The 27,898-nt window shown below is 40.9% G+C and overlaps 1 protein-coding gene across 7 annotated transcripts in view; it reads left to right on the forward strand.

Annotated features, from left to right (window-relative positions):
- Positions 1–27,898, forward strand: part of DLGAP1 (DLG associated protein 1) — a 593,928-nt gene that overhangs the window by 398,680 nt on the left and 167,350 nt on the right. For all 7 annotated transcript variants that reach the window (XM_039526426.1, XM_039526427.1, XM_039526425.1 and 4 more), the window contains one exon: positions 7,523–7,737. In XM_039526426.1, coding sequence (XP_039382360.1) covers positions 7,523–7,737 — 215 coding nt within the window. The remainder of the gene's footprint in view (positions 1–7,522; positions 7,738–27,898) is intronic.

The following is a 27,898-nucleotide window of genomic DNA, read 5'->3' on the forward strand; positions in this document are numbered from 1 at the left end:
AAAGTAAATTTAGATAAAGATCAGAGCATGTAAATGGCACAGCAAATGCAACTGAAACCAGTGAAGGGATTGGCTATTGACTGTATGTGTTTTGCATGGTCTGTTTATGTACAGTAAATCTAACAACTGATGTTTGAGCAGAAAGAAAGAAACCATAGTCAATATTATTTTTCATAATTGTAAGGAACATTATATTTCTACATGATTACTTATAATGGAAGTGGTGTGTTTCATTAGCTGACCCAGTTCTGAGGCCTTTGTTAGGTGCTCTTTTTCTTCCTTACATTTGTTTTCTATTTCATCAGACTTTTTTGTTTAATTAAAGCACATTCTTCTTTAATAGTTCTGTAAAGAATGAAAAATCACTATGAAAGATCTCACTTTAAATTTATTAAAGCCCACTTGCAAAATAAAATGCCTCTAGTCTCCATATTATTTTGTTTAAGAGCTTGATAATAAAAATGAGATTTTAATTAAAGAGGGGACGTTCTTTGGATTTGGCTTTTATTTTCCACTGTTCTCGCTATCTTTCTCTCTGTGTCCCTCCTTCTCCCCCTCTCTTTTGGAAGTAAAAATATTCTGTGTGATGCAGGATGGTTTAATTTAGTTAGGCTGTAGTATAATATTCCTAATGCTGGAAAAAATTATACTGTTGAGGCAATTGGATATTACAATATGCTTAAACATTAAAGAAAAATGAAGGTACTTTCTCAGGTATAGAGCTCTTATTCCCCTGCATCTTCAAAGGCAGCAGCCACTATCTACATATACTTACATGCAGCATAGTATTTGACCTTGCACGATACATGCTGGCCATCAAAAGTTGCCAGGGCTGAGCAAACCTCCCAATCAGAAAAAATGATCTGAAAACTCACATAGCCACCTTTCCTCAACATTTCCCCAGTACTTTTGGATGCACAGCACTGCAATATGTGACACCGTATCTGAGAATGTAATAATAAGGCCCTTGGAAATATTATTGTTTGTTTTATTTTTGCTTATATATAGTCAATTTTATTTTTAGTTCTCTAAGGACTGAATACTCAGTATATTTTTTTTTCCCCCAGAATCTGAAACATTTTTCTGTGACAGCAGATGATATCAGTCTACTAAGCCACAGAAGCTTTTTGCTTTAAGAGCCTAAGTAGAGGCAATAAGTGAAAAACAAAACCCAACACTGATTTGAAATACTTTTAGTAAATTACTGTTTATATTAAAAAGATGTGTAGAAGTGGCAATACAAGAAATACATCTAACGTTGTTGAGTTTTAAAAATAAGGATCCGATACGTAGTAGGAGTTTTGTCTAGTAGGTAGGACAGGATTGGGATTCAGCTGGACTCCTGGGTTCTATTTCCGCTCTGCCACAAACTCATTTTTTAAGACTGTGCTTATATAGCTTCTACCAAAATTATCAGATTTGGATGCCTAAACTTAACGTGTAAATCTATACTAGATCACCTATAATGGGAACTCTCTAAATGAGCTCTGAAAATTAGGTTACTTATTTTAGAGCTTAAGTACTGTGTTGATTTAGATACCTAACTTTATACGAAGTATGAAAATATTGACCTACATGCTCTGTGCCTCAATTTACCCATCAGCAAAGGGGGAATAATAATAATGCCTAGCATGTAAGGGGGTTGTGTGGTTTAATTTATTAATGTTTGTGAAGCACTTTGAGATCCTTTCATATAAGGTGTTATAGAGACATAGCTAATAATAAATTAAATATCAACTACTTTATCAGCATTTTTCCCTGTGCAAATGCTCTGATTCATCACTGTGGTACAGTTTTACCCTGACAGGTTTCAGAGTGGTAGCCGTGTTAGTCTGTATCAGCAAAAACGATGAGGAGTCCTTATGGCACCTTAGAGACTAACAAATTTATTTGGGCATAAGGTTTCGTGAGGTAAAACCCACTTCATCAGATGCATGAAGTGGAAAATACAGTAGGCAGGTATAAATACACAGCACATGAAAAGATGGGAGTTGCTTTACCAAGTGGGGGGTCAGTACTAACGAGCCAATTCAGTTAACGTGGAAGTGGCCTATTCTCAACAGTTGACAAGAAGGGGTGAATACCAAGGGAGGGAAAATCACTTTTGTAGTGCTAAGGAGGCCAATGCAATCAAGGAGGCCCATTTCAAACAGTTGACAAGAAGGTGTGAGTATCAGCAGAGGGAAATTACTTTTTGTAGTGACCCAGCCATTCCCAGGCTTTATTCAGGCCTAATTTGATAGTGTCCAGTTTGCAAATTAATTCCAGTTCTGCAGTTTCTCATTGGACTCTGTTTTTGAAGTTTTGTTGTTGAAGAATTGCCACTTTTAAGTCTGTTATTGAGTGTCCAGGGAGATAGAAGTGCTCTCCTACTGGTTTTTGATGTCTGATTTGTGTCCATTTATTCTTTTGCGTAGAGACTGTCCAGTTTGGCCAGTGTACATGGCAGAGGGGCATTGCTGGCACATGATGGCATATATCACATTGGTAGATGTGCAGGTGAATGAGCCCCTGATGGTGTGGCTGATCTGGTTAGGTCCTATGATGATGTCCCTTGACTAGATATATGGACAGAGTTGGCAATGAGGTTTGTTGCAGAGATTGGTTCCTGGGTTAGTGTTTTTGTTGTGTGGTGTGTAGTTTCTGGTGAGTATTTGCTCCAGGTTGGGGGGCTGTCTGTAAGCGAGGACTGGCTTGTAGATTGTATGTTGTAGATCCTTGATGGTGCTCTGGAGAGGTTTTAGTTGGGGGCTGTAGGTGACGGCTAGTGGCGTTCTGTTACTTTCTTTGTCAGGCCTGTCCTGTAGTAGGTGACTTCTGGGTACCCTTCTTGCTCTGTCAGTCTGTTTCTTCACTTCAGCAGGTGGGTATTGTAGTTTTAAGAACACTTCATAGAGATCCTGTAGGTGTTTGTCTCAGGGATTGGAGCAAATGTGGTTGTTTCTTTGTGTCACTACAAAAAGTAATTTCCCTCTGCTGATACTCACACCTTCTTGTCAATTGTTTGAAATGGGCCACTCCATCTGATGAAGTGGGTTTTAGCCCACCAAAGCTTATGCCCAAATACATTTGTTAGTCTCTAAGGTGCAACAAGGACTCCTCGTTAGTTTCACTGTGGTGTAACATGATTAAAATTGATAGTTACTGCATCATAAAACTGGAGTAAGGCGGTAGTGAATCAGGACCTGCATAATATTATAATATTTTCTTAGAAAATTGATACCTGCAAAGCAAAAATGAAAATTGGCTTAAACAGATTTCTGCAAGCAAGCTGAGCAAACAATATAAGCCCAAAAAAAAAAGTTGTAACTAGTACCACCCCTTTTTAATGAATGGTTATTTTTGTGAAATTGTCTTTGTACTTCCGTGTTTACTGAAGCTTGAACAGTATGTATCATATCCTGACTTCCCAAATGCCATGAATTGAAATTAGACTTCTCTTTGTGGTACTGCATAATGGGTTATGACATAACTCTGTGTTTAGCTCAGTTTTTCCCCTTGCCATATTGTCAGGGGTGCTGGAATAATTTGTATAGTGGAGGTGATGAGAGCCATGGAACCAAACTGCAAACCCTGTATCTGAGGGAAACCACTTCAAGCCAGGGGGTGCAGCAGTACCCTCAGCACCCCTAGTTCCAGCACCTATGTATATTATCATTTTCTTTGGCAAATATGGACTTCCCCTACCAGCCTCAGTGTAGTAATGGTACTTGAAATTTTTTACCTCCTTATTTTTGCACCAGCAAGTTCCCCCATTCTGGAATTCTTCAGACAGCAGGAACCAGTTGTTTTTTTGGTGCCCTTGGACCTCTGAATTCTCAGTCTGTCCCTTCACATCTCAGTAGCTCTGCAACAGCAAAGTGGATGTTAACAAGATTGTTTGTTGTTTTTCACTAAATAAGCCTGTGTCACTGAGCTAGGAGAACCTAGACTTCTGAATGATGATCTGATGCATTGTGTTCACTTGCGCACACACAGCGCTAAATTTTCAAAGCTGGACAGGACCCCTATTCATGTATGGAATTACACATATGCAGGTGTAAGTACGAGCTTATGTGGCAAACCCATTGCAACCAGCTTTGGAAACTTGTTCAGTAGTATCTAAACCACTGGGATAATCTTTGTGACAAAAGGCACTGTGTGCACTAAGACATCGAATTTCTTAAGTTGTTGTGTTAGAGTTCTGGTTCCCACAACAACTACATCTCATCTATATTACAGCTAAATACTAAAACATTACATCCAGCTATACATAGAGTATTGCAAAAACTACAGGCGCATAACTTGGCTGAGATATGGGTGATGTGTATTAACTTTGAATTCTCAGACTTTTGACCAATTAAAAGTCTCAGCCTTAATGTTGCATTAACGTAGGTTTTTAATTTAATGCAGTATAATTTGTTTTTAATTAATTTAGTACAACAAGGTAAGCATAGATACTAAAATCAAACATAGTGAATGGAAATTAAACAGAAGAGATCTATGAGGTAAATGTTCCCTCAGAGCATTCAGATGTACTGTACATAATATGACTTTAAATAATCTTTATCCTAAGGGTGACTAGAAATCTATTTTCTTGAGCTTTTCTTATATGTTGTAAAGTTCCTGTGAGGTGTCCCAGCTTTTCATTCACAAGCCTTGATTTTATTAATCTTGTGTCAACTTTTTTATGAACAATTTGGAAACGCAACTCTTTACTCCCAACACAGGAGGTAGGGGGAAGGGGTGATTTTGCATGCTCCTAGGTGTATTTGAGAAATGCTGAGGGTACGGACTGCATGCATTTTTTTATTTACCCTAGAAACGGTGCAAGAATCTAAGCTGAAAAGGAGATCTGTGTGTGTGTCATAAGTGTACTGGTGAAAAAGAAAAAGTGTAAAATACTTCCTATTTCCATAGGCTGTGGATCCAAAGTCAAAGCCAATATCAAAAGATATGTACAAATATAAATATACACACACAAGAAGTGGGCATGAACTGGAACTCCAGATTTAGGGTTAGGTGTATCATGTTCAGGGCATCAGCTCTCAATCAGTCCCTGGGGGGTGTTCATATGAAACTGAAGCTGGATTTGGGCCTAATTTACGGTTCTTGTTTGGTTTCTTAACTCCTGATCTCCAGGTGCCCACCTTCCCTTTATCTGGTACTTCCTGCTGAAAATACCTTCCTCTCAAGTCCCCCACCAGTTACTCAGAAGGAGAGGGGTGGAAGAGAGATTTATTTAAATGCGTGGGTTTTTTTTCATATGGCAATGTAAATATACATGGGATTGTTTAATAGGTGAACTAGGCCCAACCCAAAATATGTCTCTTCTCTAGAGAGCTTGAAGTCCTGAGACATTAATAGGTACAATAGAGTGCAACACAATACAAAACAAACTCAGTGTGCTGTGAGGACATTTGAACTGTAAAGCTTCATAGAACTAGAGTTTTCAGGACAGTAAGTGGGAATTATTTCAAGGATATAGATGAGTGTAAAAGAAGGCATGAAGAAAGACGTGTGCAAAGGAGTAAGGAGCAGTCAGGAGAGATGCTTGAGTGGTAAAAAGAAATTATAGCAGAGAGATAGGCAAGAGTAGACTTATGGGGTGAAATCCTGACTTCACTGAAATCAGTAGCAAAACTCCCATTGACTTCAGTAGGGCCCGGATTTGTACCCATGGGATACTTCGGAAGAGAAACAGAAGCTTAATACAGAAGAGGAGGAGGAGCCAGTGCAGAAATTCCAGTAAGGCAATGACACAATAATAGTACCAAAGGAGGAGGATGAACTGGAGGAAGAAGAGATGAGAAAGGAGGAAGTCAAAAGGAAAAAAGCTGCAATAGTCAGCATAAAGTTACCAAAGAATGAAATATTGTCATGGCAGTAGGGAGGGAAGAAGGAATGAATTTTGGAAATATTGTGAAAAAAAGATTCAGGATTTGATGAGGTCTTGGATGTGACAGGAAAAGAAATAAAGGAACCAAAAACTGCACCAGGGTGGTTTACAACTAGCGTGGGTGGCTAATCATTTGGGGTCTGTGGAATACTTTTTTCTTCATCTGGTGCAGTGTTTTGTTGAGTTATGTTTTATAGCAACATTGCCAGAGTTTGTATGCCATAAAGCTTGACCTGCATTGGCTGCAGTTACATTTGAAAGGGCTTATCTGCCTTCAGGACTTGTCATGTTCCTGGTTGTGGGGAGTCAGAAACTGAACGTTAATTTAAATTTAACAAACAACTAAGTAAATGTTTGACTTTTCATTATGACAGGTTAAACAAACTGCTGCATGAGTGCTCTAAGAGGAGACAGTATATAAGAAGCAATGCACATCACTCAGCTGCATTGAAAGTTGTGTGTTGTGGCATAACATTTAACAATTTATATAGCACCAATTTTCGCATGAAAAGGGACTACAGAGTAAAATCCCTATTTGGGGGACACTACTATTCAAATGTTGTAGGTCAAATTTTGACCCCTAAAATTTGACAGTGTCCATTTAGTATAACATACAATGGTCACTTTGTGAGCCATATAAATTGCCTTTATATGTTGATCGCAGTAAAGGGAAGGAGAAAAGAATAGGTGGGAAAACTAAAGAATACAGGTACTTTATTTCTTTAAAATGTTGCCTACTTGCTTTTATGATTTTGGAGCATCTTCTAAAATTTTCCCAATCTGGAAAAATTGGGGTGCTGTTATCAAAGAACTGACTGCAAGGACCACTCCTTCGGTAACCCTATTCCACTTCACATCTGCTCTCATTTCTACTGTTATTCAGGCACGCATGTGTTTTCTCAACTTCACATCCCAAGATGATGGCCTGTAACCCCAGGCCAATAGGAATGGGAGGCAAGGCATGGACAAGGCAGCTGTCCTCATGGAATTTCCAAAATTGTCTGAAAACACATTCTCATTGTTATGATTTTCTATAAACAAGGAGCAAATGTAATGTTTGGATAAATTTTATTTTAGATTAAAGGAAATAACAAGGAGAAAGAACAAATATAAAGTCACCATAAGAGAGAGAGGGGTGGATAGGTGTGATTTTGAACACACAGCCATTTTGAACTTCTGAAACTCAGAGGGAGCATCTCAGCAGGCAGACTATTGGGTTCACTTTACTATAAAAGGTGCAGTACATAGAAAACAGCCTTAGAGTCACACAACTATATATGCTGCTTCATTACATTAAACGTGCATCTAAAATGGAAATGGAAAGTAAGGCCTTCTGGTGTGGAATATATCCTGAGCCAAAACCCTAGGGTTGGGTTCAGATCAGAACACACACACACACACCCCATTTGAAGAGATTCTGATTCAAGAATCTAGATATGTCCCCTCTGTACCATGCAAGGGCTGATCCTTTTCTTCCCTTCAAATATGTTAACTATACTGGAGCCACTGGGCTTTACTTAGAAACCCAAGATCAGAGACATATACCCTTTCAGTGAAAGCTCAGCTGCAATTTACTGTTTTCTAATCTTACTGTTGCTACAGAAGAAGGTATATTGAATATGTGAATTGTGTTTATTACTCTAGGTTCCCCAAGATGAATGGACCGGGTACACTCCGCGAGGCAAAGATGACGAGATTCCATGCCGGCGGATGCGCAGTGGCAGTTACATTAAAGCAATGGGGGACGATGATAGCGGGGACTCAGACACCAGCCCGAAGCCATCGCCAAAGATTGCAGCACGAAGGGAGAGCTATCTCAAGGCCACCCAGCCCTCACTTACGGAACTCACCACCCTCAAGTAAGACATTGTCAGAATGAACCACTGAACCTCAGAGAAACACATTTCTGTTTCTCTCGCCTTTCTCCACTTTCTGGACCCCAACTAAGGAAAGCACTTAAGCATGTGTTAAAGTCCCAATTAAGTCCTCATAAATGATTTCCTGAATGGGGTGAACTTTAACACATGCTTAAGTGCTTTCCTGAACTAGGGTGCTAATGTTTAGGAGTCAAACCAACAAAGCACCTAAAATCGTTGATTTCCATGAGACTGCTCACATGCTCAAAATTACATACATTCTTTAAACACCTTGTTGAATTAGAACCTTACGTGCCATATTCCACAAACCTTACTGTGTATGTACTTATGCAAGTGTGAGTAAAATTTAACATGAGCAAGCAGAGGCGGCTCCAGGCACCAGCACAGCAAGCGTGTGCCTGGGGCAGCAAGCCACAGGGGGCAGCCTGCCAGTCGCTGTGAGGGCGGCAAGCAGGTGGCTTTCAGCGGCACGCCTGTGGGAGGTCCGCCAGTCTCGCGGCTTTGGCGGCAATTCAGCGGCAGGGACGCCGATGGCGCGGCACCGGCGGACCTCTCGCAGGCATGCCACAGATTCCGCATGACCAGCGGACCACCCGCAGGCGCACCGCCTGCCTGCCGTGCTTGGGGCGGCAAAAAACATAGAGCCACCCCTGTGAGCAAGGCATGTGAAATTAGCCCTAAATAAGTCTTTGTAAATCCTTTGACGTTAAGCCCTGAAGAGTGAACATTGTAAAATAGAGAAGTCCATATCTTCAACCCACCCATCCAAAAGTACATTATTATTTAATTGAGAACCATGACCAAAAAATTAAGTCTGAGAATTGCTTTACAGAGACTTTGATAAAAAAATTACAAAGTGACACAGAGAATCTAAAATCATCATTGTTTAATATTTGTAGCTCTTTTCACAAAAGCTAAAGTCCCTAAGGAGTTTCAGATAATGGAGAAGCAAAGTGTCAATATGCTGGAGGAGGTAATAGCCTGTGGATAGAGCTTTGCTAGATGAAACAACTTTGGAGATATGTTAACTTGCTTGGAATGTGCTTTTTGAGTTAGAAGTAGCACTCAAAATAGATTGTGTTTTTAAAGACCAAAGAAAACATTCAGTGTATAATTTAAAAAACCCAAACAGCATAACATATATTTAATCTACATTTGTGCTGGGTCAGAACACAAAACAACAATGAAAGAACAAGTGCCCATTGCTTCTGAACTGAAATCAGTGGCAAAACTTCAACTGATTTACATCAAAGCAGGATTTGACCCATACTAACTGAAAATCAAATAGTTTTATCTAACTAGAGCTAGCTAATGTTTCGAACAGTCATTCTGAAGATTCTTTGTGAGACTGTCATAACATTTTGTAAAATATTTTACCAGCTGGGACCCAAAGTAAAAATCCTTAATAACGCAAATTAATTATTTGAAAAATGTTGTTGTGGAAATTGAGGGAACATGTTACTGATTACTATGCAATGCCCTGTGAAAGAGGGGGAAAGGAACAGTACCCAAGCAACAACTCGGACAGGAGAGTGAGCCAAAGCATCTAATAAGGAGACTGAAAACATGTGTACACTTCATAATTTTGGGAGGCATTGAGATACCAACGTGGCAATCACTTCTCAGAAGATGATTGACCAGATTATATTAAATTAGGTTAGATTAAGTTAAATGTGTTCAGTTGCAGGGAGTGACTGCAAACAGGTGGCAGTAGCCAGAAAACTCTAGTGTAACTTTTCCCTAGATTTATATTAGGTGAAAGGTTTCTAAATGAATTATTATTTCCAGGGAAGCAGGAATATCTGCCAGATGCTCATTCAGAATTTACAGCTCCCAACTTTGCTAATAGCAGTGGAGCAGAACTGTTAGCAATACCGGGAAATCATTAAATGTTTTCCAAGTGTTGGCAGGGCAGTTCAGCAGCATCCAAGATCAGTGTCTGTTATTCCCTGCCCTTTGGCTTCTTCTCTCCTGGAACTCTAGATACTGTTCACATTCTCTCTGTGGCCTTGTATTCAGGTTTCAGAAGCCTTAGTTTGCAGAATTTGTTACTGAACATCTTTTCCCCTTGTGGCAGCAAAGCCTGAGGCTCCATGGCCTAATCTAAATGGATTCCAGTTACTCTCTTGCTTCTTAATTTTATTGGGCTCAGTATTACAAAATGCTGAGCACTCTGGCCCTGATCCAGTAAAGCACTTAAGCACCATGCTTAATAAGCATACAAATAGTCCCACTGAAGTCAGTCATGCCACCAAAATGATATAAATGAAAGAAAAGTTGGGAGCAAAGAGAGAACAAACTACATATTAGAAAAAACAGAAATCTATGACTCCTCCCCCGCCCCCATCCCCCAGTAAATGGATGGCAAAGCTACAAATAGAACCCAGTTTGTTAACTGTCACTTTTGTTCTGTGGGTTCACCTGAGAGGCCATGAATCAATTAAGCATAGATTTGACTGGTGGTTTTGGCGTGCTAGCAACACCTAGATTGATCAACTTCTGTCTGTCTGTCAGTATCTCATCAGAGTATTAGAGTGCCATTGTGATATTGTCCAGGTAACTAGGTTTTTAATTGAATTCACTGAGCACTAGATTGTACCTAACTGTCATATACCAATGCAGAGGAGTAGGGGTGAAGAAGTAAGGATCTTGAGAATGGTTCGGAGAACGGTTGCTGCTCCCACCCATAAAGTGACTAGGACCAGGGAAAAAAGGAGCAGGGAGCAGGCAAGCTCTGCTCCTATATGCCAGCCCACACAGCCGGACAGACTGGGGAAAGTAACCTGCACCCTCTTCACAGCCACAGTAAATTACCCTCCTTTGGGGATAAGAAGGGTGCCCTGTGAGGAATTTTGACTCTCACAGTCACAAATCCACGCTGGTTATACCCGGTGCCACTCCTGGGGTTAGCTATGAATAAGGCTAGGTTTATGTCACGGAGGTCATGGAAGTCATGGAATCCATGATGTCCAGAGACCTCCATGACATTCTCTGCTTCAGCCCCAGGGGCTGCAGGACTCTGGCACTGACAGCCAGCGGGGCCCTGGCAGGATTCCAGCGACAGGCGACAGCAGCAAGAAGTGAGAGGGGGCCCCTGCTAAGTTCCAGCAACAGGCAACAGCCTCACGCGGTGGGAGGGGGACGCCTGAGGTGAGTGGCTGGGATGTCGCAATTTCTCTTTGGGAAATTTGGTCACTCTGCAGCTCCCAGCCGCCATGGGTGGAGAGGGAACCCCGCAGCTCCCAGCCACCACGGTGGTGGGCGAAACCATGGAGCTGCAGCAGCAAAAGTCACAGACAGGTCACGGCTTCCGTGAATTTTTGTTTATTGCCCATGACCTGTCCATGACTTGTACTAAGAAAACCATGACAAAATCTTAGCCTTAGTTATGAATATTTACAGCCAAAGTCTCTGTAATCTCTACATGCAGTTTATGCCCTCTCTCTTACGCGGGGCTTCATTGGACTTCAATACCACCAACCCCAAGTATGCAAGAAAAACTCTCATGATGGCCTTTAATACATGTTGGGATTTTTTACAATTTGGCTTTGGAGATGTTAAACATAATAAAATTTAGGTTCATTTTACTTGCCTTCTGGTGTTGTAACTTTTAGGGTTCACATTTTCAAACCCTTTCCTCTGCAGCCAAGAGAGCTAGACATCTACTTTTTAAAAATGAAAGCTGAGATCAGTTGGGATCTAGGGCTCTGAGAAATACTCCAAATGTCATGAGAGTCACAGGAAAATTGCTAGCACTGGTCCATGTATAGTAAAGTGATTCTAGATTGGTGAATTGACGTAAATCTGTAAAAGAAATGCTGTTCCATAAAAGAGAATGGTGTACTTGCCTGAGATTTAAGCTAACAATTGTTTCTCCCTGTTCTCTGCAGAACCTCACAGCTGTAATAGTGAATCATAACTCACTGAACCAAAAAAATAACCTAAAATTAGTATAAGATGCCTAGGGCTACAGCTTTTAATTTTTTTTAACTTATGTTTCCTCTGTCTGTGATTAGTGACAAAAGTATCCTTCTGCATTTCCCTCATTAATTTCCCCTCTCCTCCACTTGTCTCGGACACCTTGTCTGAGATAGTGGTCATTGGTCATTGTGAACAATGTCATATTCTTGACATTAGTAATGAATCAGACAGGAGGACAAATTCAGACCCTCTCTCACAAGGAGATGCTAACTGTGCCTTTCCATACCAGCCTGATCCACTCTGACCCAGGGGAAGCCAGGTGTTGTTTCCATTACTGTCTTTTCCTGGGGTCCATTGGGGAGGACAGCTTTAGTTTCTGCAGGGAGCTTCACAGGCTCAGTGGAGACTGCTCAAAGTCTACAGTGAATCAGCACATTCCACCGAAGCTCTTGCCACATCCTCTCTTAGGCCAAAATTTTCCACTTCTAGGGGCAGTACCGGCATAGTACCAGTCAGAGAGTGGACCTAAACACTTTGCACCGCCACAAACCCCACACTCAGGTGGACTTTATGCTGAGAAACTATCAGGATTGGTACTGACTTCTTCTGATGAAGCCCTTGGAATATATCGGACCCAAAGTCCACAGTCAGTTCCACGAACACTAAAACTCACAATACAGATGCTGTTTGGTGGGAGGTTAAAATACTCCACATCAAATATGCTCCCTCCTGGACATAGGAGAGGCAAGGTTAGTAAAAAGACATGGAATTAATTAAAAAATAAAAACACAAGTTCTCTGCACCACTTAAAAAGGGTTTTAGTGAAATCTAAGGTGCGAAGCAGCAGAAATGTATGTAGTAGCCAGAGATTAAAAAAAGTGGGAGGGCAGGAGCTTTGTTTTCATTATGGCCTCAGTTTAGAAAAGTACTTAAACCTGTGTTTAACTTAAAGTAAGTTCTTATTAAGTCCTTTTCTATTCAGGAAAGCATTTAAGCACATGCTTAATTTTAAGCACCTTTAAGTCCCATTGATGTCATAAACTTATGGGCTTTAATGAAGCAGTACCTAAGTCACTAACATGGAAAAAATGTAAAAAATGTTTTTCCTTATTATCTACTTTTCAATATGAAATAATGTTAAATAGAATCGTTTTCTGACAGTCCAGATTGGCATTTTGTTTGAAATCATGCCACACCGTTGCCAGGGTCTTAATGTGTGAAACATACTTCTGCAATATTTTTTTAATGAGAATTTTTGTGAAAAGGATCCAATTAATCTCTGGGAACTGAAGTCTGTTCCATATAACAAGCCCCATCCAGCCCAGTCAGTGGCAGTGCAAGTTCCTTCTCTCTGCTCTCTTAATGACTCAATCTTGACCTAAAGGAGATCATCTCAGGGGGGTTGTGGATAGTTTATTTTCTGTGTGTGTCCATTCCTTGGCTTCCCTGATCAGTGGGTCGGTGAGGTTCTGTGGCCTGCAGTGTGCAGGAGGTCAGATTAGATGATCATGATGGTCCCTTTTGACCTTTAAAGTCTTCTAAACTTACAGCTTTGATGGAAATAAGGCATAATTTTTAATGCTGAGAGTAATTAACCATTAGAACAACTTACTAAGGGGTCATGGTGGATTCTCCATCACTGACTATTTTTAAATCAAGATTGGATGTTTTTCTAAAAGTTATGCTCTAGGAATTATTTTGGGGGAAGTTCTGTGGCCTGTGCTTTACAGGAGATAAAGACTAGGTGATCACTATGATCCCTCTGGCCTTGGAATATATGGATCTATAGTTTCAGTTTTGTGAACATGTCTGCTGGGGACTTCACTAAGCCCCTAAATCATAGGCTACCTAGCAGTGGTGTGATACACAACAAGTTGCTTCCTTTGGTCACTGTTGACTCAAGCTAAAAGACTTTATGGGAATGATCGAAAATCCATTCAAGTCAATAGAGACTCTCTTATTGACTTCAGTGGGCTTTGGATCAGACCCTAAATTCTATTACCAATACCCTACAGCTGAGCTCCTCTCCCCTCCCCAATCTTGTCTTTTCTAACAGTGAAGAAGAGAAAGTGATGGATGTGAAAGGAGTTGTTATAAAGAGACAGCAGTGGTAATGCATTCCCTTTTTGCATTCCCTTCTGCTTGTCTCGTCTCTCCCGCCACCGCCCCGTGTATGAATTCCTATGTGACATCTAGTTGGTCTTAACTTTATCTTTGGGAGAAAAATGGGCCTGGTAACTTAAAGCCATCTCCCCTTTTACTTTCATTGTTTTTTCATTATGTTGGATTTTTTTCTCTCCAAATGCACTTTACCTCACATTGGTCCCACAGCCCACACACTCCCTCCCACCTACCTACCATTGCTCATGCTCCTTCTCTTCCAAGAAAATAAATGGTTTTCATTATCTGTGTTTCTTTTTCTATAAGTAGCAAGCTTTTAAAAGCACAACTGTGTCATATCTCTTTTATGTAATATGAAATTTATTTTCTGTTTTCTGCTGATTTTTGTTGTTATACCATACAATCTCCCTCCTACAATCTTCCTCTCATGCCACGGTTTCCATGTGGTTACAGAACATGTTTCAAATGCTATGGGTAAAATTCTGAATAAAGCACAGCTTGCTGTGATCTTGAAATCCACACCTCCGCTGCTGCACTCCCATTATCCTACCAGGAAGTGAGAAGCTTTTTCTTTTTCTTTGCTGGCAATAAATATCCCCTTGGATTTTTATAATTAACAAACTAGTAAAATCTGGCCCTACAGAAAAGGTGACATTTTTCTGCCTAGTACTGAAAAGTGGTAAATAGTTTGACTATTTTTTGTTGTTGAACAGATAGAAACAGGATTTATTAATCTGACTTTTAAAGAATGTGCACAAAACAGGTGAGTGATGTTCCTGGTGCATCTGTCCTGAACCAGCACCTTTCCCTTTATTATGTGCAGTCATCTTTAAATTATTTTAGTTGTGGTAAGAAAAATAGTATAAAAGTATAAGGTATAAGGCAATCTTTATCCCCATCCATGTCTATTTGATCCAATGTGTAAGTAAAATATTCAGCGAGAGGTGCTTATGTTCTCTTGATACCTGGACCCAAAGGAAGTTTTCTCTCTGCCTCCCTCCTATGCACACTATTCCCCTTCTGCCCTTCTGACAGACTGGCAATATCCTGTAATATACTGAACATACCTTATGGAATTAAGATAAGATTTACTGGATTAGGGTTAATGCCTTTGGAGTACAATTACAAATGCAACTGTTTATGTTCTTGTGACACTGTACGTACCCTCTCTAGTGGGGCGGGGGGCGGTGCGTATGTACTTCCTCCATTAAACACCTCCACACCTCCTTAGGAAGTTATGCATATACTAGTTCAAAGTGGATTTTCCTGGGACCAAAAGACAAAGAAGATTTTTTAATAAAAGCCTGGGGTTTAACCTGCCTCAGGGCCTTCTTCCTTTTCCAGCAAACAAATAGGACCCCTCATCCATGATCCCAGTCCTTAGGGCAAGAATGGAGGGACTTGTCTTATTGAAGGTTCATAAGACTCTGTGCTTGTTGTGCGCTGAAGCTTTGATGAACTTGTGTAATCACAAGGATGCTCCCAGGGTGGGGTATTAAAAGACTGCATTTGCCAGAGCTCGTGTGACCGTTGGGATGAATTCTGGTAAATGTATTAGCTAAGGCTGTCGATTAATCGCAGTTAACTCACGTGATTAACTCAAAAACTTAATTGCAATATAAAAAATTTATTGTGATTAATCGCACTGATAAACAGTAGAATACCAATTGAAATTTATTAAATATGTTGATGTATTTCTACATTTTAAAATATATTGATTTCAATGACAACACAGAATATAAAGTGTACACTGCTCACTTTATATTATGTTTTATACAAATACAGTACTTGCACTGTAAAAATGATAAACAAAAGAAACAGTATTTTTCAATTCACCTCATACAGGTACTGTAGTGCAATCTCTTTATCATGAAAGTGCAACTTACAAATGTAGTTTTTTTGTTACATAACTGTACTCAAACATAAAACAATGTAAAACTTGACAGCCTACACATTCACTCAGTCCTACTTCTTGTTTAGCCAATTGCTAAGAGAAACAAGTTTGTTTACATTTATGGGAGATAATGCTGCCCACTTCTTTATTACAATGTCACCTGAAAATGAGAACAGGCATTCACATGGCACTGTTGTAGCTTCATCGGAAGATATTTACGTGCCAAATGCACTAGAGATTCATATGCCTCTTCATGCTTCGGCCATTGTTCCAGAGAACATGTTTCCATGCTGATGAAGCTCGTTAAAAAAATAATGCATTAATTAAATTTGTGACTGAACTCCTTGGGGGAGAATTGTATGTCTCCTGCTCTGTTTTACTTGAATTCTGCCATATATTTCACGTTATAGCCGTCTCAGATGATGACCCAGCACATGTTGTTCGCTTTAAGAACATTTTCACTGCAAATTTGACAAAATGCAAAGATACCAATGTGAAATTTCTAAAGATAGATACAGCACTCCACCCAAGATTTAAGAATCTGAAGTGCCTTCCAAAATCTGAGAGGAATGAGGTTGGAGCATGCTTTCAAAAGTCTTACAAAAGCAACACTCCCATGCGGAAACTACAGAGCCCTAACCACCAAAAAAGAAAGTCAACCTTCTGCTGGTGGCATCCGACTCAGATTATGAAAATGAACATGCGTCAGTCTGCACTGCTTTGGATCGTTATCGAGCAGAACCCATCAACAGCATGGACACATATCCTATGGAATGGTCGTTGAAGCATCAAGGGACATATGACTCTTTAGCTCATCTGACATGTTAATATCTTGCGACGCCGGCTACAACATTGCCATGCAAATTCCTGTTCTCACTTTCAGGTGACTTAAACAAGAAGCAGGCAGCATTATCTTCTGCAAATGATAAAGAAATTGCACTACAGTACTTGTATTAGGTGAATTGAAAAATACTATTTCTTTTGTTTTTTTATAGTGCAAATATTTGTAATAAAAATAAATATAAAGTGAGCACTGTACATTTCGTATTCTGTGTTGTAATTGAAATCAATATATTTGAAAATGTAGAAAACATCCAAAAATATTTAAATAAATAGCATTCTGTTATTATTTAACAGTACAATTAATTGCGATACATTTTAATCATGATGAATTTTTTTAATCACTTGACAGCACATTAGCAAGTGTGTAGGTTTTTATAGGTTTTAATATGTTTTTTTTTCTGTAATGCTTTGTACCTTAATAAAGTAGGCTTGCTTAGAAGGAGCTGTCTGGTAATTTACAGCTATGGCAATTACAGTTATCCATCTCTGAAGAGAAAGCAAGCAGATGTCCTAGGGCAAAATCTCTGTGCTGGGAATGACTCAGTGAAGGAAAGAGAGACAAACTTTCGAGCTTACACAGAACTCTTCTTCTACAGCAACACTGTATGCAACAGTAAAGGAAAGGCAGCTGTCCAGCCTGGGAATAGCCTGGTCAGAAGGGACAGGGTACGTCTACACTACGGGATTATTCTGATTTTACATAAACCGGTTTAGTAAAACAGATTGTATAAAATCGAGTGCACGCGGCCACACTAAGCACATTAATTCGGTGGTGTGCGTCCACGGTCCGAGGCTAGCATCGATTTCTGGAGCGTTGCACTGTGGGTAGCTATTCCGTAGCTATCCCATAGTTCCCGCAGCCTCCCCCGCCCCTTGGAATTCTGGGTTGAGATCCCAGTGCCTGATGGGGCAAAAATCATTGTTGGGTGGTTCTGGGTAAATGTCGTCAGTCACTCCTTCCTCTGGGAAAGCAATGGCAGACAATCATTTCGCGCCCTTTTTCCCTGGATTGCCCTGGCAGACGCCATAGCATGGCAACCATGGAGCCTGTTTTGCCTTTTGTCACTGTCACCGTATGTGTACTAGATGCCGCTGACAGAGGCAATTCAGCAGCGCTACACAACAGCATTCATTTGCTTTTGCATGATAGCAGAGATGGTTATCAGCCGTTCTGTACCATCTGCTTCCATTGTAAATTGACAATGAGCTGATGGTTACCAGTCCTTCTGTGCTGTACCATCGCTGCTGTCATAGGTGCCCCTGGCTGAGGTCGGCCGGGGACGCAAAAGACAAAAATGGGAATGACTCCCTGAGTCAATCCCTCCTTTTTGGTATTTAAAAATAGAATCAGTCCTGCCTAGAATATGGGGCAAGTGTACTAGAGAACCAGTGTATCAGAGAACCAGAGAGCACAGCCACTCCGTGTCAGATCCCGCAGAAATGATGAGCTGCATGCCATTCACAGGGGGGTGCCCCTGCAACAACCCCACCTGTTGCTTCCCTCCTCCCCCACCCTTCCTGGGCTACCGTTGCAGTGTCCCCCCATTTGTGTGATGAAGTAATAAAGAATGCAGGAATAAGAAACAGTGACTTGTTAGTGAGATAAAATGAGGGGAAGGCAGCCTCCAGCTGCTATGATAGTCCAGACAGGACATTAAGCAATGTGGGGGAGAGGAGCCCAGCATCCCGCTGCTATGATCGTCCAGGCAGTACAGAATCTTTTCTTTACACATGAAGGGCGGGGGCTGATGGAGCTCAGCCCCCTGTTGCTATGATGAAGACGGTTACCAGCCGTTCTGTACCATCTACTGGGAATGACCGAGAGGCTAGCCAGGAGCACTCATGGGCTGATGATGAGGACGGATACCAGTCCTTCTGTACTGTACCATCTGCCACAAGGCTGATGATGACGATGGATATCAGTCATATTGTACCATCAGCCACCAAGGAGGCGGGGCGAGGATGCTGCAGTTCACTGTCGCAGCATCGCGTCTACCAGCAGCATTCAGTAGAGATAGGGTGTCATTTAAAAGAGTCAAGAGACGATTTTTTCCCTTTTCCTTCTGGGGGTGGGGGGGGGGGTAAATTGACGAGCTATGCCCTGAACCACTGCGGACAATGTGTTTGACCCTACAGGCATTGGGAGCTCAGCCAAGAATGCAAATGCTTTTTGGAGACTGCAGGAACTGTGGGATAGCTGGAGTCCTCAGTCCCCCCTTCCTCCCTCCATGAGCGTCCATCTGATTCTTTGGCTTTCCGTTACGCTTGTCACACAGCAGTGTGATGAGTCCCTGATGTGGCGTCTGTCTGGAGATTTTTTTAAAATGCTTTGGAATTTCATCTTCTGTAACGGAGCTCTGATAGAACAGATTTGTCTGCCCATACAGCGATCACATCCGTACGGTCCATGCTGGAGCTCTTTTTGGATTTGGGACTGCATTACCACCCATGCTGATCGGAGCTTCACGCTGGGCAAGCAGGAAATGATATTCAAAAGTTCACAGGGCTTTTCCTGTCTACCTGGCCACTGCATCCGAGTTCTGATTGCTGTCCAGAGCGGTCACAGTGGTGCACTGTGGGATACCGCCCGGAGGCCAATACCGTCAATTTGCGGCCACACTAACCCTAATCCGATATGGTAATACCGATATTAGCGATACTCCTCTCATTGGGGAGGAATACAGAAACCGGTTTAAAGAGCCCTTTATATCGATATAAAGGGCCTCTTAGTGCGGCGTTAAATCGGTTTAACGCTCCTAAAATCGGTTTAAACGCGTAGTGTAGACCAGGCCTCAGACACATCTCCACCCAAGACAGGCAACAGCTTGGGAGCTGGAAGCTGAGTGGCTGCCTGTGCTGGACCACTGAGGGGATATACAGGTGCAATGGCCCTGAATTGTGACAGCCCCAACATACAAACTCCTTGTTTAAAACAGGGCTTCTGGCTCTGCTTGCCAAATTCAACATCCTTGCTGGTTTGGGGGCATACGGTTATTGAAGCTTCTAGGATTTTACTTACTTATCAGAATATGTTTTTAAAATATCATAATGTGGATACATTTCCAGTCATTTGCTCTACATTTTGGCTTATATCTGATCACAGCACTGTTGCTTTGATCTCATCTGATCATATATACGTTGTGGAAGAAAGTCCAACTCGATCACTGATGCATTTACTTCACCAGTCTTGCAAAAGGAGAATTTACAGAGAGACAAGTAAGAAGAAATTCAGTCTCACAAATCCACACTTTTTTCAAGATACCATTTTATGGATAAGTTAGTTTTATTCCTCCCAGTTGCATATACAGCATTACTGAGCTGTACCCTACACGATTAGTCACATCAGTGATGATGAGAAAGTCACACACAGGAGAAGTAGCATATGTCTGGGGAAAGTGTTAGGAAGGATTTATAATTTACAGAATTCTGTTATGTAACTTACTTCATCAATGTGTCTCTTCCAGTGGCCTCCCACTTATCAATGTAAATAGTACTTCATAAATAGGATGAGCCAACACTCCCTTCTGCCAATCATAGGCTGGAAGCAATGCATTAAAACTTATATACTGAGAACTACTTATTATATACACCTGTACCCTGATATAATGCTGTCCTCAGGAGCCAAAAAATCTTACTGCATTATAGGTGAAATGACATTATATCGAACTTGCTTTGATCCACCGGAGTGCGCAGCCCTGCCCCCCAAGAGCACTGCTTTACCGCATTATATCAGAATTTGTGTTATATCGGGGTAGAGGTATACTTATATAATGTGTGTGCATTTGCACGCACTTATATAGTGTGTGTATGTGTGTTTTAGGATATAATCTCAAAACAAGATGAGATGGGACTGAGAATCTCTGTGTCCTGTCTTCTAAGAACCTATTCAACCATCTCAAACAATAATGATAAATTGATACAGAAAGAGAATGAGATCACATCCCCAGTAATGGCAGTGGCAACAGCAGACTTGTAGCAGAGATTGGCCTGGTCTTCTACCCCCGGATATCCCAAAGCCACTGTTTCAGTGTACAGCAAGCTACAGTGGGTATTCATTGACAGAATATAATATTTCAATAATAATATGAACCCAAAGGAAATAATGGGGGCACTCCCACACACCTCTGCAAAACTTAACGTTTATATGTTTTTTTTAAAAAATGAGCAGCTGATTAAAAATCATGAAATTAAGTCTCCCAACAACTATTCAAGGGTTGGTCCTGGACCTGTCCCTAGAGAACCAAACTGCAAGAGTCAGCTCAAGCCCTTTTCCTTTAGAGTGGTAGCCGTGTTAGTCTGTATCAGCAAAAACAATGAGGAGTCCTTGTTGCACCTTAGAGACTAACAAATTTATTTGGGTATAAGCTTTTGTGGGCTAGAACCCACTTCATCAGATGCATGGAGTGGAAAATACAGTAGCAGGTAAGTAGAGAGAGAGAGAGAGAGTACATGAAAAGATGGGAGTTGCCTTACCCAATGGGGGGGTCAGTCTAACGAGACAATTCAATTAACAGTAGGATACCAAGGGAGGAAAAATCACTTTTGTAGTGGTAATGATTGTGACCAATTTCAAACAGTTAACAAGAATGTGTGAGTAACAGTAGGGGGAAATTAGTTTTTGTAATGACCCATCCACTCCCAGTCATTATTCAAGCCTAATCTGGTGGTGTCCAGTTTGCAAATTAATTCCAGTTCTGCAGTTTCACGTTGGAGTCTGTTTTTGAAGGTTTTTTGTTGAAGAGTTGCCACTTTTAAGTCTGTTATTGAGTGACCAGGGAGATTGAAGTGCTCTCCTACTGGTTTTTTAATATTATAATTCCTGATGTCAGATTTGTGTCCATTTATTCTTTTGCGTAGAGACTGTCCAGTTTGGCCAATGTACATGGCAGAGGGGCATTGCTGGCACAGGATGGCATATATCACATTTGTAGATGTGTGTGAATGAGCCCCTGATGGTGTGGCTGATATAGTTAGGTCGTATGATGGTGTCCCTTGAATAGATATGCGGACAAAGTTGGCACCGGGGTTTGTTGCAGGGCTTGGTTCCTGGGTTACTGTTTTTGTTATGTGGTGTGTAGTTCCTTTAGAAGCTTGTCCCTGGCTGCTTCTTCCCAGGGTTATTACTCTCCTGCCACCTGGACTCTCAGAGGGCAAGCTTTGTATTGCAACATGTTGACATTTGCATCAGGACCCAGGTTGGGTTTAGATTTGGGGTGCATTAAACTTTACAGCTAAAAGCAACCCTTTGGGATAATCCACCCCTACTTTATTATAAAATATAACCAAATAAACATACTAGCGGTATTTATTATTAGGCTGAAAAAAGCCACTGGCGATAGAAGGGCAGAGAGATACCAGGATCACTGGTACGTGGAGCTATAATATCAGAACATCCTACATAATTTACACAGGTCTCGGAGAGTTTGCTCCAGTGTTAATTTGTGGAGGGAAGAGTTGGGATGGCAGGTGCACACATGCTCAGCCCACACACCTGGGAGGAAGTGTGCTGCATTTGCACGATAAGGACCACCATTGTAATGCAACAGCAACAAGATTATTTCTATATTAGCACGTGAAACACATTTTGAAACTTGGGATGCTGCCCAATGAAAGAAGGGAAGAAGAGTGCCAAAAAGATTATTGCATTGAAAATGTAGTAAGAGTCATTGTTGTGTAAGCTTTCATATCTGGGATTCTGTTTTGACATTATGATCAATATTTCAGGAGAAAGGGGTACAATAAGATAATGGTTTTTACATTGTTCTCTTTTCCTAAACTGATGTGACTCCTTTCTAGGGATGTGTTTCTCAACACCAACAGGGCAGCCTGTTCAGTTTGCTTTCTTGTTGGGTGATTTTCAGTTAGGGCTCGGTACAAGAGGAATCTTCCATTGAGTAGTTAGTAAGATTTAATACTAGGCTTCAGTTTTATCAAGTCTTTAGTAAATGAGAGAGAGAGAAATATTTCGTGCTCGTTTTCCTTGGGTTTGTTTGGGCCCCACAAGAAAGAGAATGCAGCCTCCCCAAGAAGGCCAGACTCCCAATTTAAGAAATAAAGTTGTTTTTCAATAACCTTCCCAGCCCCAGTTACTGGCACTGTAATCCATTGCTAAGCTTTTTACTGTCCTTATTACTTTGTCACTCATAGCAACCACCTCTTCTCTCTGTAAGGTAGAGCTCAGCCTGTTTTCAAGCTTTTTCTCTATTCAGACCGATGAGCTTAGAGATAGCTCAGTTAGGGTTAATAGATAAGAACATAAGAATGGCCATACTGGGTCAGATTACGGTGACCAGATAGAAAGTGTGAAAAATCAGGACAGAAGGTGGGGGGTAATAGGCACCTACATAAGAAAAAGCCCCGAATATCAGGACTGTCCCTATAAAATCGCGACATCTGGTCACCCTAGATCAGATCAATGGTCTATCTAGCCCAGTATCCTGTCTTCTGACAACGCTGGTGCCAGATGCTTCAGAGGGAATGAACAGAACAGCGCAGTTATTGAGGGATCCATACCCTGTCATCCAGTCCCAGCTTCTGGAAAATGTATAAGTGAAAAGAAAATTGAAGACAAGACATTTTGGGTGAAAAAAATACTAGGTGCTGAAAGCTGTTGTGGAGCCAGTGGTTCCTTGATGGCAGCTCTCATTAGTTTTATATATGTGATATGATATATTTAAGGATTAGAGAATATTGATTTCTTGTGGGAACTTAGAATGAGACAGCCTTGGCAATAGGAGACCAACTATCGTAACTTCCCACTGGCAGCAGAACACAATTATTCTAGATGTAAAACATGTTTGGTCATTAAATCCTTGCTTTTACTAACAGGAATGTCAGGAACACTGCTCCTCTCTTGCAGGCTTTGTCTTCACTGGCACTGGTGGGTTTGTTTTTCTTACAATGAGATAGCTGGAAAGTCCTACTGGAGACAAGGCACTTGTAGTGTTTACTGTAAGGTAGCTAGGTGAGGTCAGCACTATATCCTTCCCTACCCATGGCCTAGTTTACCTCTCAGAACTACAATGTCTTGCCATCTCTGTGTTTTTACAGCGGGATAACTAACACATTAGTTATCCCATAGTAAAAACACATCCTTTTTTGAGAGTGAAGATGTAGCCCTAACCTCTCCTTTGTTCAGCCATTATTGTTGCTTCTATGCAAATACACTCAGGATTATGTTTCTCCCTCATTAATTTAAGACTCATGGTTGGGTTTTTTTTTATTTTTTGTTTTCAAGTTTGGCAATATTATGACTGATACCTCACCCATATTTTATTCACTCATGTTTCACTCAGGAGAGTAACTGCAGTTAAGGGGCACAAGGGTGTTATGAGTTTCATGTTAAGAAATGAATTTTTTAATGTTTGTGAAAGTTATAGAGTGACATCCTTGGAAACTGAAGTCCTTTGTTTATCCTTAGAACAGGTACAGTGTAGGCAAGCTTCCCCGACAGAGCTCTACCACAGTGGCTCACTCCTGACCTGGGAGAACCACTTTATGGATATGTCTGCAGTAGAGCTGGAAGGTGATAATGCCTGCTGGAGACATAACTATGCTAGCTCTGATTGAGCTACTGCATTCAAACTAGAAGTGTAGCTATGGTTGCAGGATAGCAGGAGGAGCGAGGTCCTACATACATACTTGGAGCAGCTAGCCCTTCCCCACCTTGCACTTTTGCACTACCTTGGCTACACTTCTATCTGTTAGCATGCTAGCTCAATGAGAGCTAGTGTGGGTTTGTGTCCTCAAGCTGGAATTAACACCTTCCAGCTCCAATGTAGATGTACCCTCAGGCTGTGTCTGCATTATGACCTATGTGTGGGATTCCCAGCTTGTAAACACATACTCGTGTGGCACAAGCTCGCTGAGACCTAATGCGAGTCTAAATAGCATAGCCACAGTAGCACAGTAGCTTAGCTGTGCAGAACACATACCCACGGGCTTCAGCCGGGTTTGTTCTCAGCCCGGCCAAGCTGTGCTGCTGCTGCCCATGCTACACGGCTGAGCATGTGTATGTGAGCTGGGAATTGTGCCCCTAGCTCATAGTGTAGACGGAGGAGCAGAGGTGGGGTTAGTTCAGTCTCCATGTCCATTCACTTTCTGTATCTCAGCCTCTTGCTGAATCTGCCAAAAGGCAGCTGATGCTACTAGCCATGGTGTTTTGTGAACTGGAAATGTGATCATTAAGGACTGGAGTGATGTACCAAATATCCACCCAATTTCTTTTGGTCATTTTATGCATTGTCGGGATTTGAACTAATAGGGGATTCCTTGTCAGTTGGTTAAAGTGACTTCTTGATTTCGTAACTAATATCACTGTCTATCTCAGCATTAGTGTTAGATGAATACTGTAAAATAATTCCCATTGATATCAAGTAGAATTTTCAATGAATTCATTTCTCCATTTCCATTTGCTTTCTGTGAACACTCCAACCATCCTGAGTTACTGACACGAATTTGGACAGCACATTTGCACACAAGTGCTAATATTTGTGGAAACTGAATTTTAAATGTGTCTATATATAAGTATTTACACTATAAGTGCAAGCAAGTTGTGCAATTTGGGAACAGAAACAATACCACACAACTTATGTGACCAATCATAACAAAGCAAGGCAGTTCACATTTTAAATACTTAACATAAAATGCTTGCCATAGAATGTTTGTGATTAATCCAGAGAATGAAAAGAAAAATTGTCAAATAAATTTGACTAATACATACCTTCAAAAAAATCATAAACCTCTTGCAGATAACCCATGAGCAGAAAAAGAGGCTAAAACATTTGAATAAATGATTTGTGATACTATTCACTCAACTGTAGAGCAGCAGCAAGAGCTACCTCTTTTGGAGGAAATGTTTTCTCTTAACAATGTCACTTAATTCACATTTATTCATTGCTTAATAAGAAGATACCCAGCTGCATTTGGAATAAGCCTGGATCCAAACACCCTCAAACGTTGGGAATGTTCAGATCCCAGTCCAAACTTTGCAGTCCGCATCTCTAGGATAAATGCTGAGGAGAGACTAGCTTGACTATCTAATAGCAGTTGTACTCAGTACCAGCAGCTGTAATCAGTCAGAAGCCAGAACACCAGGTAATCTTCCCACAACAACATCATGGCTTTGTCATGTTTATGAGTGAGCTTTACTCATAAATATAAGCTGTCAGCACTGAAGTGGACCTTCCTTACCTATCTCTTCTCTCTTTCCCTTCCCAGGCGCTAGCCCTTCCCAATTTGCTTTCTCTCATTTTCATTGGAGCATGAAGGACTGTTTAATTTGCACTACCCCACTGTACTCCTACAAAGTAGTGATTCTTTGCAAACGTGCTGAGAGCAAATTTAAATGAACAAACTTTGCAGCAGAGATGATTGAACATTAAAAAATAACTGCTGGGGGGCGGAAATCAAAATTTGAAAGTTGCTTTTCTTTCAAAGAGTTCAGAACAGGTCCATTTTTTTTTAAGTTTTATCTAAATATTACTGAAATGGTTATTGACTCTTTTTTTTTTTAAAACTGGGGGGAGGAGCTATTTTGCAGGGGTTTTGACCAAGTCTGGCTTGCTTTGTAGAAATACATCATTCACTGCTATTATTTTCTGTTGTATTCGCTGTTTAAGTAGAAGAGTACAAAGAACCCGTGATTCTTTGGTTCTTTATGTAAAAATTACCTCTTCCTCCATACAAAACCCAGTATTTTGTGATGCCTTTGCTTTTCTTTTGGGATTTGAGACTATATAAATCCTGTTCTTCAGTTCCTTCTTAGTCATAGTTCAGAGGAGTTGCTAAAAGTAATTTCGGAGGAGTAAATTAGCAGTATATTAGGAAATAGAATGGCTGTTTGCTGTCTCTTTACCATCAGACTGTTCTTGGTGGCTTATATGACCAGCAACTACTGTTGTCAGCGTATCTTTATTTTTTTTCCCAGTCATAACAGTTAAGACCCTGATCTTGCAAGCATTTACACACATGATTCACTTTACTCAATCGGAGTTCTTAAAGTTGAGTATGTGGGAAATTGTTTGCAATATCTGGTGTTTAGTGGTAAGTAGAAAGTATCAGAGTTGGGAATTCTTACATACTCTCAATTTATTACTGGTATTTATTTACTAACTTTATAGTAAATTATACCATCCCCTCTTTAAAGCATTTACCATCAGGAAGGACATGACTACCTCTGTATCTTAGGGGTAGAACTGTGGGACATCTATATCAGGCATTCAGGTTTTTCAGATTTGTGTCTCTTTCTGCACCAGATCTATTTTTTGTTGAAAACTGTCTCCATTTGTTCTAAACTCCTCCACCCATGTCCATATTCTAGTATCACAGGCTATTGATTGTGTCCAGCACTATGCTCCATACTTGTAGTTTTTGTAAATCCTCATCCAGTCAGTACTATCACCGAAGAGCTGATAGTGCTTAGTAATCTGCTCTCTTAGTTATATCGTTCAAAACTAAAATGCCCATTCTCTGAATGCCGCAGTGGAAGAGGAGAGAGTAATTTTTCAAGGATCACAACTGGCCTAAGGACTGTTGGCACTGATGCATTTTGATGAAGCAGTTCTCCAATCCTGTCCTGTGAAATTAATCAGTCCCTAGGTTCTACATGGTCATGGACACTGCTTCTCTGTTGTTGAATAATAAGTACAGGTATTCAGCCTGCATTTAGCCCTGCATAATTCCTTCATATACCTTAAGTGGAATCCCCACGCCCGCATTTGGAAACTGTAATCTAGTATACTGCTAGCCACACCACACTTACATATCTGTGTGTGGTCATGTTTTCTCTGGTTTAGTTTGCTAAAGGGATTCACCCAATCAAATTAATAGGCAGCAGGTTTAAAACAAACAAAAGATGTTGTGAAGCCCAAAAATATAACTGGGTTCAAAAAGAATTAGCTAAGTTCATGGAGGATAGCTCCATCCATGGCTGTTAGCTAAGATGGTCAGGGATGGAATCCCATGCTCTGGGTGTTCCTAACTCTGTGAATGCCAGATGCTGGGACTAGATGATGGGCGATGGATCACTCAATAAGTGCACAGTTTTGTTCATTCCCTCTGAAGCAACTGACTTTGACCACTGTTGAAAGACAGGATACTGAGCTAGATGGACTGTTGGTCTGAACAAGTATGGCCTTTCTTATGTTCTTATTAGTACAGCTGATGTATTAAACCTGCCATGCAGAAAATTCATAGGACTTGTCACAGGGTCCCATGCAGGCTCTCCCACTTTTGGGCCTGCACCTGTGTTTAGGCTGGTATTATAAAGAATCCTCCACGCCTCTTTTTGTTGGACCACCCCAGTGTCTGTATTTACAGTGCTTGTGCAGTTCCCAGATCCCCCAACAGTTAGTACCCCATAGA

Source organism: Mauremys reevesii, linkage group 2 (assembly GCF_016161935.1).
Source record: "Mauremys reevesii isolate NIE-2019 linkage group 2, ASM1616193v1, whole genome shotgun sequence".
Taxonomy (NCBI): Eukaryota; Metazoa; Chordata; order Testudines; family Geoemydidae; genus Mauremys; species Mauremys reevesii.